Genomic DNA, 14,932 nt, shown 5'->3' on the forward strand with positions numbered 1-14,932 from the left:
AAATGTGCACGTCCAGAACTGGCATTGCATATGGGCATAGTATTTCTATTGTTTACTTAAGAGCTGAAAACCAACCCTCATCATATATGGCACTCTTAGCAATTAGTGGCTTTATAGTCAACAATACTTTGCATTCCAAGACTTAGAAGCCCCGACCTCTAAATGGGTTTAAAAAGAAGAAAAAGAAAACAATCCAAGGATGCTAGGTTCATCTGGCTAAAAAAAAAACACACAGGGTAGTTGAAGGTCTCACATACTCAAGGCTGCTTCTCAGCTAGACATACTGCATAAAGATTCAGAGAATTGTGCATCGAGCCAGGCTAAAGATGTGCAGAAGACCCATGTCAAATAGGAGTAGCTCAGCAAAAAATACATGTCTTTGTGTTTTGTTACTTTATCTGGACTTTGTTACTTGCTTTGCATTATTTAATGTTTAGATTCAGACTTGCAAAACTATATTTGTCAGAATGCAAAGAAAAAACATACCTTGATTAACTTATTTCTGACATCAGGAGCATAGCTCACTCAGTTGTGCGCTTTTCTTGCTTTGTGGTACTTGTAGTTCTTTTTTTACGTTTGTACGCCCAGCACTTCAAATACCACAATACAAAGGAAACGCACAGCAAGTATGAGCTTAACTCACCACCAGGACACTCAGCAATTGCAATCCTCTACAACCTTGGATGTATTTCTGGTTGAAGTTGTGTTTCCCTAGTCAAGGCCCTCCTGGCAAATAACACATTGTAGTGAGGCTCCCTCGAAAGCCATGGCTTCGAGAAGGCTTTGGAGGGGGTGAAGATCTTGCCACTGAAGCCTTATCAACTACAATTTACGTATTCGCAAGGTTCATGCAAATGCTTTTCAGTGCAGGTCACAGAAAAAAGCACCATGTTAAGTCTGAAGAATTTTTAAGCTCACAAAAGGCAATCTACCTTAAAATAAACTACTGCAGATCGTTACTGTCCAATCTGTCAAAATAAATAAAATGGCATAACCCCTCCTTATCTGTACGCCCCTAAACTCATGTTACAGGGCTACTCCTTATTACAAAACTAGAATGTATTTCTGGATTGGTCACACACAGAGAGAACAAACATTAGCTTACATTTTACCTATTTTTGTGTGAATCGCTATACTGGGTTGCAACTTCCACTGCCTTTCTAGGGCTCGGTGCCTACGTACAGGTAGTCCTGTACTGACTACACAATCTGAGTGTGAATGATAGTTGTGGCCAAAGCCTGAAACTATTGTATGATTAGCAACCTTTGTTGAATGTGGTTCCTCTTTTGTGCTGTTACAGACTCTGAATCAGTGAGTAACGCTAAGGCCAGGCGTATTAGAAGCACCACTAAAAACAAACACAAAAAAGTACACACGCACTGACAAAGCCAACAGGCTGTTTGGCTTTGTCAATTTTGTTTGCTTTTGGTACAACTGTATTGCTATAGAAGCAACTGGATTGTCCTTGTCAATTTAATTTACAAAACAAATGGCTAACAGCACACATTATTTGGTCTCAAAAAGCATATGTTAACATGCAGGTCCCTGGCACTGACAACAACTGCTTTGGGTGTGGAGGAGTTCCTTGTGAAAGGGTGGAATGTCATCACTGACAGTAAAGTTATTGAATGGCTGAATTTGGTTTACCATTGACCTAGTCGGTATGCTGCAGTGGGCAGTAGAAACATGGGAATGACACAGTAATAGCTCAATGGATGAAGAGAACACGCTTAAAGCCCTCATAAAAAAGTATATATACATATATTTTTAGAAAATTTTAATTGTCTTAGCTAACACCATACTTAAAAGAATAAAGACAGTGCGAATTGCAGGCAGTCGATGGAGCAGGTGAAGGGGCGTAGCAGGTAGAAAAGGGCAGGCAGAGGAGCCCCAGCCACTTTGGCCCCACTGCTCCCTCCTCCACTGCCAGTAACCTCTACCTTTGTCGTATGGATTAAAACCAATATAGTACATAGCTCAGGCTTCAGATAAGAGCAGCATGTTGATTGGCAGACAACAGATGTACTGCATTCTGCAGTTTCTATGCATTTTTTTGAACCCGCTATAAATAATGTGAATCAGTCACTTTCAAATCCCACATACTACTCAAGAATTGATAATATGATGTAAACATATGTGTTTTGCTCAGATTTCACTTTGGTCTGAGGCCCAATTTGATGACTTACTAAAATTATAAACATGAACCTTTGGTAATTTGAGTTTCCTTTTTTTAGAAGGTGATATTTTGAAATCAATAACATTGTGTTAGGTGTGGCAAACAGAGAGGGGTGGGGGTCTCTTTAAATAAAGTGTGGACAAAGCATATCTAAATATGTGAAGAGAACAATTACTGTAAAACAAATTAAATGGTGGCATCCAGCTAGAACTCTTAAGGGCTGGGAAAGTTGTTGTTGTGTTACCTGGGACTTGGTGAAGGCAGGGTGCATCCAAGATTGAAAGTTGGAGGAGGAGGGACAGTTCCTTCTGTTGGCATGAACCAATTCAAATATTTATCCACCAAGATGAAGTACGCGCTGTCCGAGGTGCTGAAGTACTGTCCGACAGGGTAGTTCTGAAAAGTAGCAATTGGTTTAAGTGAACTGAAAACACACAGAAAAAAAACTTTTGCTGTTGAGGTAGGAACTTTATTAAAACAAGATGTAGGAAAGTACCCCTTTTTAGGTCTCGCGACCTATGGATGTGCGCAAGCGCATCGAGTGGAGCGAGAATTCAAGGGGCGAAAACATCGTCAAACCAAAGGGCTTTCAGCCCCGCGGTTTTCATGCAGTTCACGTGAACCACGTGATTAAACATGCACGCGCATTCAGGGCCAGCCCAGCACATCAAAGGGCTTCTCCTCCCCTAATTATTCATGGCCGGCCGTACTTTCAGTTTCCCGAAACGGCTTCTCCTCACCTAATTAGGGGAGGAGAAGCCCTTTGATGTGCTTCACACCAATGCGCCTCACAGTCATTCCTAAGTCAGTACTCTGCCTCTGCCCAAGACCTGCCTTCTAACACTTTGAGCCTCGCAGGCAGGCCGTGGCCAATTGCTGCTTGTTTGTATTTGCTTCGGCTGCCATTCTTTATTTCACTTTGTCTCCGTGCGTGCATTTATTTTTACTTGCAAAGCCTTTTTCCAATACTTGAACTCATTCGCCCTTAAAGCAACGTCCGCATGTGGTTTCTTAAATAACCAAAGTAAAACATTTATGAAAAAATGTGCTGTTCGTTCAGCGACCTCTTTCAAAATCCTTATTTTTACAATATGTGGTGAAACTATTTGATGTATGTTTACAATTCACTCGGCCGCAAGGACACTTTGGCTAATCTGCAGTTTCCCTCAGCAACATTAAATTCCACTGATAAGCTCTTTCGACGTGAATGCATTCTGTTCTGCTGCGGCTCGTGTTAGTCCATACTGGTCGGCATCGGTTCTTTCTAGGATTATATCGACCAGCATAGAAGAAAAACAACCTATTTGTTATTTACACCCAACAGTCTGCTGCAATTTGCTGAAAACCCCACCAAATATCAGCTGACGTCCGGCTCGGTCAGGTTTTCAGCTCTTATTTTGTTAACATTGAATTGCAACCGGGCAAAGCTTGCTAAGCAGGTCCTGTCCAGAGAAATGGCCATTCACCGAAACACGTCGGCTGGCTTGAATATGTTCCACAAAGTGGCACATTATGCAGATCGGCGTTTTTTCCGATGGGAAAGAGCTTTGCGATTGAATACAGAGGAATGTTATGAAGTTGTGTGATAATTTTGGAGGTGGGAGGATCACACATTGTTTGTGGCGACGGGATGTGGGTTTCAGCAGTTCCTCGAGTACTGCTACTTGTTTTCCTTGTGTTCGTTGCCAGTAAACACAGCTGGCTAACAAGCCGAGAGCACCGAGGAACAGTAGGAAAACACATTTGAAAGCGTTTGTACAGCCCGTTTGGCAATCCTTCTGCAGGTCGGCTTTGATCAAGGGATTCTTGAGAGAAGGCAACAATCTTTTCTTCTTGTCCTGGGACATTAAACTCCGAGGTCAGACTCATCAGTCAAAAATGAGAAAAAGGAAAGGTCAACAAGCTTACTAGCAACGCCACTCACACATGCAACGCCACTCACACACGCAACGCAACTCACACACGCAACGCAACTCATCCACGCAACGCCACTCACCCACGCAACGCCACTCACCCACGCAACCCCACTCACACGCAACGCCACTCATCCACGCAACGCCACTCATCCACGCAGCACCACTCATCCACGCAGCGCCACTCATCCACGCAACGCCACTCATCCACGCAACGCCACTCATCCACGCAACGCCACTCATCCACGCAACGCCACTCATCCAAGCAACGCCACTCATCCACGCAACGCCACTCATCCACGCAACGCCACTCACACATGCAACGCCACTCACACATGCAACGCCACTCACACATGCAACGCCACTCACACATGCACCGCCACTCACACACGCAACGCAACTCATCCACGCAACGCCACTCATCAACGCAACGCCACTCACCCACGCAACGCCACTCACACATGCAACGCCACTCACACATGCAACGCCACTCACACATGCAACGCCACTCACCCACGCAACGCCACTCACTCACGCAACGCCACTCACACACGCAACGCCACTCATCCACGCAACACCACTCATCCACGCAACGCCACTCATCCACGCAACGCCACTCATCCACGCAACGCCACTCATGCACGCAACGCCACTCACACATACAACGCCACTCACACACGCAACGCCACTCACACACGCAACGCCACTCACACCCACGCAGTGCCACTTTTACCTATGCAAGCCCACTCTCACACACGCAACGCCACACTCACCCATGCAATGCCACTCACACACGCAACGCCACTCACCCACGCAACGCCACTCACCCACACAACAACAATCACACATGCAACGCCACTCACCCAAAGGCACTCACACCCACGCAGTGCCACTTTCACCCACACTGTGCAGTGCACAATAGGTCTCGCAGTAGGAAAGTTGGAGCTATTGGTTTTGTAAATGACAAAGCCCTTTATGTTTTAAAATGAAAACAAAAATAAAAGGCATTGCTATTTGCAATTGTAATAGCTCCAACTTTCCTACTGCGAGACCTATTGGCAACGTCAGTGCTTGTTGACATGGTCACCCCCCCCAACCTTCTGCCTGGTAACGGATTGTGATTTCGACTGGAAGTGCACTGGGTTCCTGGTAACCAGGTCCCCAGTGCCAGAGCTAGTTCCAAAAACTGTATAATTGTTCCACAATTGGCAAAACCTTTAGCAGCCTCTGTAAATCCCGAGGAAAAAGACCCAGTAGGTCTGATGTACCAAAGAGGGTCGCTAAGGGCAGCCGCACAAATTGTACCACCCTAAGGGACCCCTCACCAAGCACATGCAATGCTTCCATTGCAGGCTGCGTGTGTTGGTGCAGTCAAAAGTGAAAACACGACATGGACATGTCACACATCCCTTTGTGCCATGTCCCCTAACACTGCATGTGATATTTGTAAGTCACCCCTACAGCACACCTGACAGCCCTAAGGCATGGTGCTGAATATTACATGTGAAGGTATACATGCATGGACAGATATGCCCATGTGCTGGTCAGTTCCATTACTGACAGTGCAAGTGGACAGGGAAGCTACCTCCCACAGGATGACCTGCTGATTAACCTGCCTAGCAAGCTTCAAAGAGCTGCCGCCTTTGTAATACGAATCTGGCTACCCTCACAGGAGAGGAAGCCACCCCCCTTTGTCCAGGACCCCCTTGGCAACTCGACAGGTGGGAAAATTAGCTAGTCAGGTAGGCATGCGACCTCCAAGCTAGTACCACAGCTGAAGTGGGCTACACTGAGGTGGACGCAATTGTTCCGAAGTTGCCATCTTTGTGATGGCATACTTAGGAATTCTGGGACAGGCTTATGCCCACTTCCCACAGGAAGTGGCCGTATAGAACACGTAGTGACCACAAGAGTCAGTAACCGATTGGCTACTACCCTACACTCCATTAAAAGCCCTAAATCCAATATTTAGGGAAGTGCCTTGCACCAGAGAAGCAGATCCTGACAACCTAAGAAGAGAGAGGACGCCAAAGAGGTGCAAAAGTAGAGAGGAGAGTTACTGATGCAAAGCCGGTTGGAGGGTGGAGGAGACCATCTCGGCAAATGTATTCAATGTTCATTGTATGACTCAACTTGGAGTTACCTACTGCGGTGCGGTTGCGTACTACATGTGATTGCTGTGACTTTTTGTATCATAGAAATGGAAATTTTTTTATTTTTTTTTAAAGTAGCAAGGAGAGCAGAAGCAACCTGGTACCAACCCGGCTGGCCTGTCTGCATCCCTCATCGAAAACTGCACCAAAGTCAACTCGTCCTGTAGCTGCTGCATTCAGAAACTTGGGTGGACTGCCTGCTTCGATAAAGACCCATAACCTCCTGTGCTCAGCAGACCTGCTCTCCTATATCCTGCAGAAACTCTGAAGCAAAGACTCTGAGGCATGCCGAGCTGCTGCCTGTTACATCCAGACCGCGAGATATCTGGGCTCCATTAGTCGGTTACTTACAGTCAAGAGCTCAGGAGGGGGTCGTTTGATGGAGCAGGGTGTGCGAGTCTGAGTGATTCCCTGCAGTGGACCGCTTCATGGGAAGGTATGATTGAGAAGCATATACTGAGTGTGTTTGCAATTGACACTAGAACAAATGCTGAGAGTGGTAGGCTGCAATCCTTTTGAGCCCGAATGCTGTACTGCAATACCCTAGTTACTTATATTGGTGCCCCCTGCGCACGAATTCACGAAAAAGTATTAAGACGCGGCCAGCCCGAAGTGGTTGTAGGCGACTTGCTGTGTAGACATGTTAATGTATCCATCGCTGCTTATTACATTGATTGCAGATCGTTGAAGCAGCTGGCCAGAGACTGGTTGTAAGCAAATGGCTGTGTATTATGATTATCTACCAATAAAGGTTTTTTTAAACTTAATTTTTTTTTTTTTAAAGACTCTGAGGCCTCTGGAACCGCCAAAACCGACACCTGAAGCCACCACGGGACACGTCGCACCTGGCCTGAGTTGAAGTGTGCAAATGGTGTTAACAATGTCCCCCTGCCCTCCAGGGCTTGAGAAGATAGTGGTTTCGCCCCTCATAGGCCCTTCGACGTTGCCTGCAGCCTCTGCGCGGAGGCCCCCTCCAGTGTGACTGCTCCGGGTAAGAAACCACAAAGCCTAAACACACCTCTACATCAGTCGCCCCCGGGACATGGAGAAGAGGACCAAAGGTGTTCCTACATCGCAAGGCCTGAGCCCCTCTGTTGGTTCAGCCCGACTGGCCTTCTAGTCAGAGATCTCCATTGGAAACCATTAAGGCTCCCAACGCTGTTTTGCATCCTGCACCAGACCGCCCTTGTGCCGCTGGAGGTGCACTGCTGGTACTGCTTTCGACCTTGTCCAACTCACCTTAACTCCTGGATATTGGTCCAGTAAGTCACTGTACTGTACCTGTTTGAAGAACTTGTTCTTCCTTCCATACGATAACATTGCAGAATTTATATTTAAAAACGTACTTACCTGACGATTTCTCTCTGATACCTAAACATATATAAAGATAATTGTTATTTTTATAAATCGGTGTGGATCTCTTTTTTGAGTTGTGTGGCTCATTTACTGACCATTATGTGTATTTTCAGACTTTTTGCACTCCTCTGAGTTAAGCCTAAGGCTGCTCGACCACACTACGACCTAACAGAGCACTTTGGGATTGTCATAGCAAGCCCCTATACACTTATAAGGGAACTACTGGACTCTACATGGCATATCAGATTTTTGATACATCACATATAAATATCCAACACACAGGAAATCCGACACAAAATTTCTTGATGTTGTTACTCTTTAATTTTTGCTGCTGCCTTTCCATTCACTAGTAGGCAGATCTTGTACAGAATCTATTAAACCTTTCATCCAGATTCAGAATTCTGAGTTTTCAGTTCCAGTTCCACAGTTTACCAGCTTTAAAGAATAAGCAAATTCGTTTTGCTAAGGTTTACAGTATTTTGTAAGCTTGGAAAACTGCCAAGGCTCAGCTTCTTCATCACCTTAGGCAAGACCAATATTGGTAGAAAAGTAGACTGGTGTTTCCTCCGTAACATGATGATGAATAGCAAACTCACACTGAGTGTTGGCAGGTATATGCTATATGGAGGCAGTGAGACAAGCAAGAATATCCATGTCATGCAGAATTCGGAATATGCCATTGTACTCACCCTCTGTGTGATCAAGCTGATGGCAAAGTGAAACATGAAATATTCAAACGCATCTGGGGTGAGTGTTAAGGAATTTTAAGCAATCTAATAACTCATGACAATAAACTATGTACAGCTCAACTCAGTCCATCTACAAATAATGTCGAAATAGGTTGATAATCGGCTCTTTCACAGTGTGGAATTAGCAGGGACAAAAAAGAATGAGCGAGGGACTTGCAAATGGAGGTAAAGTAAAGTCTAGAAAGAATGATTCTTGCTTTCTCCAGTTATGATAGAAGACGGACTGAACACCTTCCCACCTGCCATGTTAGAACTTTTAAAGTTACAATGGTCCAAAACAAATAAACTATTTCAGAGGTATACTAAAAGTTAAAGAAAACACATGCAATTCGGATATCTATACTGATGGCACACAAACATCCAAAAACATGGAAAAACTGCTCGGAATTCATAGTTTATGCAACAATGACTTCCACCTTTTGGTGTAAGTTATTGCTCAAATATAGGACAAAGTAATGGTGCCGATGGTATGCCCAAAAGTGAAGAATTAAAAAAAAAAGGAATCCTAACGAAGTATCTCTTCAGCCACAAATAATTCCTACTTGTACTGTTTTATTTTCTAACTCACCCAAATCCATATAAGAATAGGATACAATAATTATTTGTACTACAGAAGGAGGGATATTATGTACATAAATATTTACAATATGGCAATAAAAAAGTATGTTTATTCACAAAGAAAATGCACAACTTCGAGATTAATGTACCACGGACAGTGGCAACAAGGAGTTTCAATTGTTGGCTAAAAATTCAATCTCATTAATATCTCTGACTAAAGAGTGAAAATTACTACAGAAAGCTAATTTCACAACAAACTATATTTTATTAAACAATTCTCGTTGCTGCACCTCCGTGCCTTGAAGGTGGCCAGAGGAAGAAAGGGTTTTGGCTCTTGCTCCGATTATAGTGTAGTGATTCACCCCTCTTGAATACCTTTTGTGCTGCAAGAACAAGGAGAGACAGTACAACAAGCAAACCAACTTCTGTCCATTGTGAGATTTATCAAGAAAGTGTCGGTGGAATGTGAGAATGCACGATATAACAAATATCCATGATCACCTAATCTGCAAAAAAAAAAAAAAAAAAAAAGAAAAAAAAAAGGACGTACTTAATTTGCTGACAAACGTTAGGACAGTATTGAAAAACCAGGACATCTGGTTTCCTCATAATGTTCTGTGTCTTTATGCTTGGGCTTGCATAGTTGCAGCCTGATTTTGTGTCTTTTTTTTGTTCAAATTGGTTTTTATTCATTTTTGCTTTGCATTACATATCCTGAAAAGGCAACGCATCACATCGAGAGCAATCGATACCTTACTCCGTCCAGCCATGATAAAGGCATGTCGTTCAATTTGAGCGCTAAACCGGATATACATGGCTATATCCCCACAAATACTGGACCCGGACAAATCCTCCGGAGCCGTCTATGTCACGGAGAATGAGGGTTACAGTACAGTAATTGCTTAGTCTCATCAGCATGTGTTACAGAGTCTCTTCTAGTCTTGCCACAGATTCAATTGAACCGTTGTTATGGTTAGAACTAACAAAACTAAACACACCATGGCAGCATTAATCGGCATCAGTGTAATCCTACCGTCCCATGCCCCCCCCACCACCACCTCTGTCCCATCTCCTGACATGGGCTTTGTAGAAGTTTCCCCTCTATTAGCTGTGGCCCGCCTCAGGCGTTACATGAAGTGCATGCGAGTACCTAATGGCACTACCAACTATTGGTGGGATGTTAAGTCTCCAGTGCACAGTCTCATCAGCTGCCCGCCCGCTGCCCCCCCCCATCCCCTCCCACTGGATGGCTATGGGCTCTTTTCTCAGTCCCATCGCTTCTTCCCTCACTATAGCAAGTTCCTCTGCTTTGGCCCAAGCTAAAAATGAGTATCGCCATGCATGTACGTGTGGTGGATCTCGTGCTTTCCACTGCTTTGTAAGTAGGCGCTTGGCAACCACAGTCCCGGGTCAAGGAACCCAGATGTAACTTTTGTGGTCGGGTTCTATGGAACTGATGTAAGAAGTAAGTGGGCCATTCAAAGGGGATGTCGCGCCCTGTCCATGTATGCAACCGCTCACTGACAGCCCCACAGTAGGTTTGCAGCTCGGGACAGTCCCAGAGCATATGCATCAATCCCGCTCCAAGCAACTCGGACATGCCGCATCCTCGCGGTGGAAGTATCTGTTAATCAGCTCAGGGGTAAGATAAGCTCTGTGGACTATAAACAGCTGTATCTGCCTAAAACGTACATTTCTGGGTACGCGCACTGGGCTCTTCAACACTTTTCCCCATTCCCTGTCTCCCAGCTGGCGCCCCAGATCTGTCTCTCACTTGCGGCGGAGTGGGTCGAGGCTGATCGATGCGTGTGCTTGGAGTGACGCCGCAAACTAGCAAATTATGCCAGCCCATCCCATAACGTGGAAGTACTGTATGGTGAGGTGTTGGCTCTGTTCCATAGTCATGTCCCCCCATTTGGCAGTTAGCGTTGCGATCAGTGATCTATGTCTCAGGAAGTGTTCCAGTTGCAGCCCTGTGTTCTCAGGGAAGGATTCAAATGGTGGGAGTTCTCCGTCCTGATACAGATCTCCCAATGTCTGCATGTCCGCTTTGTGCCAGTCCCGGAGCTCCGCGTGTGTTAGTACTCCAGGTCCGGCTGGGGATACCTCTATAGGTATTGCTGGCGCATAGGGGGTGAGCGTTCTGGTGAGGTACAGGCTACGGCGGTAACATTTATATGCAACCGCTAGGAGTGGCCTCAGCACAATGACCTTAGTGGCTGGGTGGAAAAGCCTAGTGATTTGCTCCAGCGAGTAGGGAGGGAGCATAGTCGCCATGTTGTCTCTGCCCCTGTCTGCAAGCCAGCGGGAGACCCACTGTAATTGTGCGGCCAAGTAGTAGTGTTCAAAGCAGGGCGCAGCAAGACCCCCCCTGGTCGGCCGGCAGGTACAGTTTCGCCAATGCTAGTCTATGTCTGGCGTTCCCCCATAGAAAATCCCTCAGCAACTCAGCAAGTGGGGCGAAAAAAGATGCTGGGATATATAGAGGGAGATTAGCGAAATACAGGAGGCGAGGTAGGATCACGATCTTGGATAGTGCCACTCTACCAGCGAGCGAGAGCGTATTCCAGAAGCGAACCTGCGCCTTGATTGCCGTCAAGGCCAGTCCCAGATTCCAGTCAAATAGCTCCGTCGGTTGACGGTACATTTGGATGCCAAGGTAGCTGAATGTGCCCGCTCTCCACTCCACCCTCGTGCCATGTAACGTGTACCCCGGAGGTCACAGCTTCCCTCCCCAAAGGCGTGGAAGCACAACTTGCCAGCGTTCACACGGAGTGCGGAGATAGCCTCGAACTCACGTAGGGTATCCGCCAGCTGTACCGGTATATTCTCTATGTCTTTTACGTAGATCAAGAGATTGTCCGCATATAGCGACACTTGGTGTACCGCGTCACCCAGGGGTATTCTATCCCCCAGCGTCGCATGTAGCACTGCTGCTAAGGACTCAATTGCTAGGGCGAACAGTAGGGGCTATAGCGGGCACCCTTGTCTGGTGCCCCTGCATATTGGAATGGCATTAGAGATGTAGGACCCCAACCAAACTCTGACAGTAGGGTTCTTGTACAGGAGGCCAACCATCAGTAGGAATCCGGGAGCTAACTCATATCTTGCTAGTACTGCCGCTAGGTAGCTCCACTCGAGACAATCAAAGGCCTTTTCTAGGTCCAGCACAAGGCACCCTGCTCTGGGCCACGTCCCCACACTTTCCGATGCTACCCTAAAAAACCTTGGCAGATTTAGCGTTATGCTGCGTTTTGGTACAAACCCATTTTGGTCACTGTGAACCAGCTCGGGGACCACAAGTGGCAGCCGGTCTGCCAACACCTTGGCGAATATCCTATAGTCTGTGTTGAGTAACTCCAGTGGTCTATAGGATCCCAGGGCTGGTTTCAGCAGGGACACCAGGTAGGCCTCCCTCATCGAGTGTGGCAGCGTGTCCTTTTCCAGAGCGACGGTTAGAGGGTGTGTAACCGTTGCACCAGAGGTTCCCGACAGGCTTTGTAATACTCAGCTGGGAGACCATCCGGTCCCGGCGTTTTACCGGTCGCCAAAGTCTGAATCGCCTCTCCGAGCTCTTCTAAGGTAAGACGACAGTTGAGCGACTCCTGGTGTGCTGCCAATTCTATGGGCAGCCGGAAAGGCTCTAGGAATCTTGCCAGCTCTGGGCCTTGGCAACGTCTCCTCGAGCGGTATAATTGTGCATAGTGCTCCACCATCACACCATGAATCTTGCGTTGTGTGTACACCAGATTCCCTCCTGATGTACGAATGGCTCCAATTGGGGCGTGTCCACCTTCCTGCTTCAGCAACCAAGCTAAGAGGTGGCCTGCTCTATCTGCTGTAGCAGGTGTTGGAGCAGTGTGAGCGGCGTAGTTATGGCATGGCAACTGCTCCATAAGCTCCACGTGCTGGGCCCGGAGGTCTTCCAGGCGGTCCGAGTGTCTGCCCCCTACCTCACGCTCGTATAGGAGTAGCTGCGATTCTAGGCGAGTGAGTACAGACAGACGCCTGCGGATGTTCCAAGTGGCCCCCAGACAGTGACCTCTAGTCGCTATTTTATGGGCATCCCATTCCACCAGAGCATTACTTGCCGTACCTTCATTAAGCTCAAAGTATGTGAGGACAGCCGTTCCGAGGGATGCGCGGAATTCTGGGTCCTCTAGCGCTGCAGGCTGTAGGGGCCATGTGGGGATGGGAGGACGACCAGCTTCCCAGGTGAGCTGAATGCGCAAGGGGATATGGTCGGAGTGCGTCCGGCCTAGATATTCCGACATTTCTGCCAGGTGCAATAGAAAGTCTGAGCCCACTACCCTGTCCAAGCGTACATGCAAGTCATGCAGCACAGAGTAGTAGGAGTAGATACGTTCGTTGGGATGGAGGGTGCGCCAGATATCTATCAGTGCCCAGTGCGATAGCCAGTTTGTGAGCATCCACGCATTTGACACAGCTGGTGTCCTTCGAAGGGGGGAAAGGATCTGTCGATATTGACGTTGAGTACCGAGTTAAAGTCCCCACCTAGCACTAGCAGCCAGGGGAGTCCAGCGTGAGGCGTCAACACCAAGGACAACTGTGCCAGAAATGACGGGTGTTCGACGTTTGGGGCATATATTGACCCTAGTAATATTGCTAGGCCATTAAGGGTCCCCTTTACCAGAGTGAATCTGCCGTCAGGGTCTGTCATCACGTCCTCACAGACAAATTGAATGCCCGCCCTCACCCAAACAATCGTGCCTTGCGCATGAGCAGAGTACACCGTGCCATTCATCTGTCCCCTCCAACGCCTGCGCAGCCTGTCGAGTTCCTGTTGTGTTGTGTGTGTTTCCTGTAGTAAGGTGATTCCAGCAGAGTGCCTCTGGAGGTAAGCAAATATAGAGTAACGCCGCCCTGGTGTGTGCATGCTGCGGATGTTCCACTTACTACATTAGCCCGTGTCATTGTTGTTGCATTTGATCTCTAGGGCTGTCAGGGGTGGGGTGCTCCGTGGTGTACGGGGGCTAAGGACATGCACTAATGCTCCGGATTGCTGCAACCAAAACAGTGATTAATCAGGGAACGACATAACAATTAGGGCGAACACCGCAAATCGGTCGTCCTAACTTCTGTAACAACTAGAAAATACAGACTAAGTCAGCACGTTGCCTTAGGGGTCACGTGCACAGTTAGTGTGTTGCTGCGACTATACCCCTCCATGTCCTCGTACTTTACGGGTCATCTAGGGAAACGCTCAGAGAAGTGTGCGGGTCCGGCAGCACAAGGTGTGGTGGCCTCCCATGCATGCCCTCCCCCTGCAGCAACACACGGATTTGGGCCGGGTATGTGTGTAACAACAACCGCACTGTCACCTAGGGGGCAGGTGTCATCAGCGATCCTGCTGGCCCCTCCCACCTCTGCAACGCAAGGTAAAACACAGCACTATTCAGTTACGAGCCACTTGCCTGAGCGACCTGCAGCAGACTTCAGCCTGTTAGTTCATTATCCTACGATACCAGCGGCAGTTTGCGGCGTCACCACGGGCAGGTCGGGGTCATCAGATATTTCAGTTGACGGTGATGAGGAGCCACTGACCACCGGGGTGTCCCTCATACACATGTCCAATTGCTTCTTGGCGTGTGAAGATCCGATGGTAGCGACCGCTGCCAGGAAGTCTCTACGCTCCCTTCTCATGTGTTCCGGGCTCGGGCTGCCTTCTCCGAATTCACGTTACGCCGAGGTCCTCTGTGTCTCTGAAGTCTGTTCCTCCTGCCCGTTGGGTTACTGTTGTCCGGGTCACGGGTCTTGCTCCCGTCCAACGCCCTGTATCTTCCAGCCAGTCCCAGGCCTCCGTGGGGGAGTCGGAGAAGCGGGTCCCCTCCTTTACCACCACTCTCAGACGAGCAGGGAACAGCAGTGAGTACGGCAAGTCCAGCGCCTGGAGCTGGCGCTTCACTGCCGTACAGTTGCTTCTGCGGCGTTGCACCAGGGCGGTCTAGTCCTGAAAAAACACATCTTGGCAGCCACTCACTCTGAGATCATCCATTTTGCATCTTT

General features: G+C 47.6%; 1 protein-coding gene across 2 annotated transcripts in view; it reads right to left on the reverse strand.

The window, feature by feature from the left end:
* The window catches only part of SMPD4 (sphingomyelin phosphodiesterase 4), a 601,593-nt gene that overhangs the window by 493,012 nt on the left and 93,649 nt on the right, over positions 1 to 14,932 (reverse strand). For both annotated transcript variants that reach the window (XM_086942783.1, XM_086942784.1), the window contains exons 7-8: positions 8,288 to 8,340; positions 2,421 to 2,572 (exon numbers count right to left, since the gene is read on the reverse strand). In XM_086942783.1, coding sequence (XP_086798909.1) covers positions 2,421 to 2,572; positions 8,288 to 8,340 — 205 coding nt within the window. The remainder of the gene's footprint in view (positions 1 to 2,420; positions 2,573 to 8,287; positions 8,341 to 14,932) is intronic.

This window comes from Lissotriton vulgaris, chromosome 11, assembly GCF_964263255.1.
Source record: "Lissotriton vulgaris chromosome 11, aLisVul1.2, whole genome shotgun sequence".
NCBI classification, from domain to species: Eukaryota; Metazoa; Chordata; class Amphibia; order Caudata; family Salamandridae; genus Lissotriton; species Lissotriton vulgaris.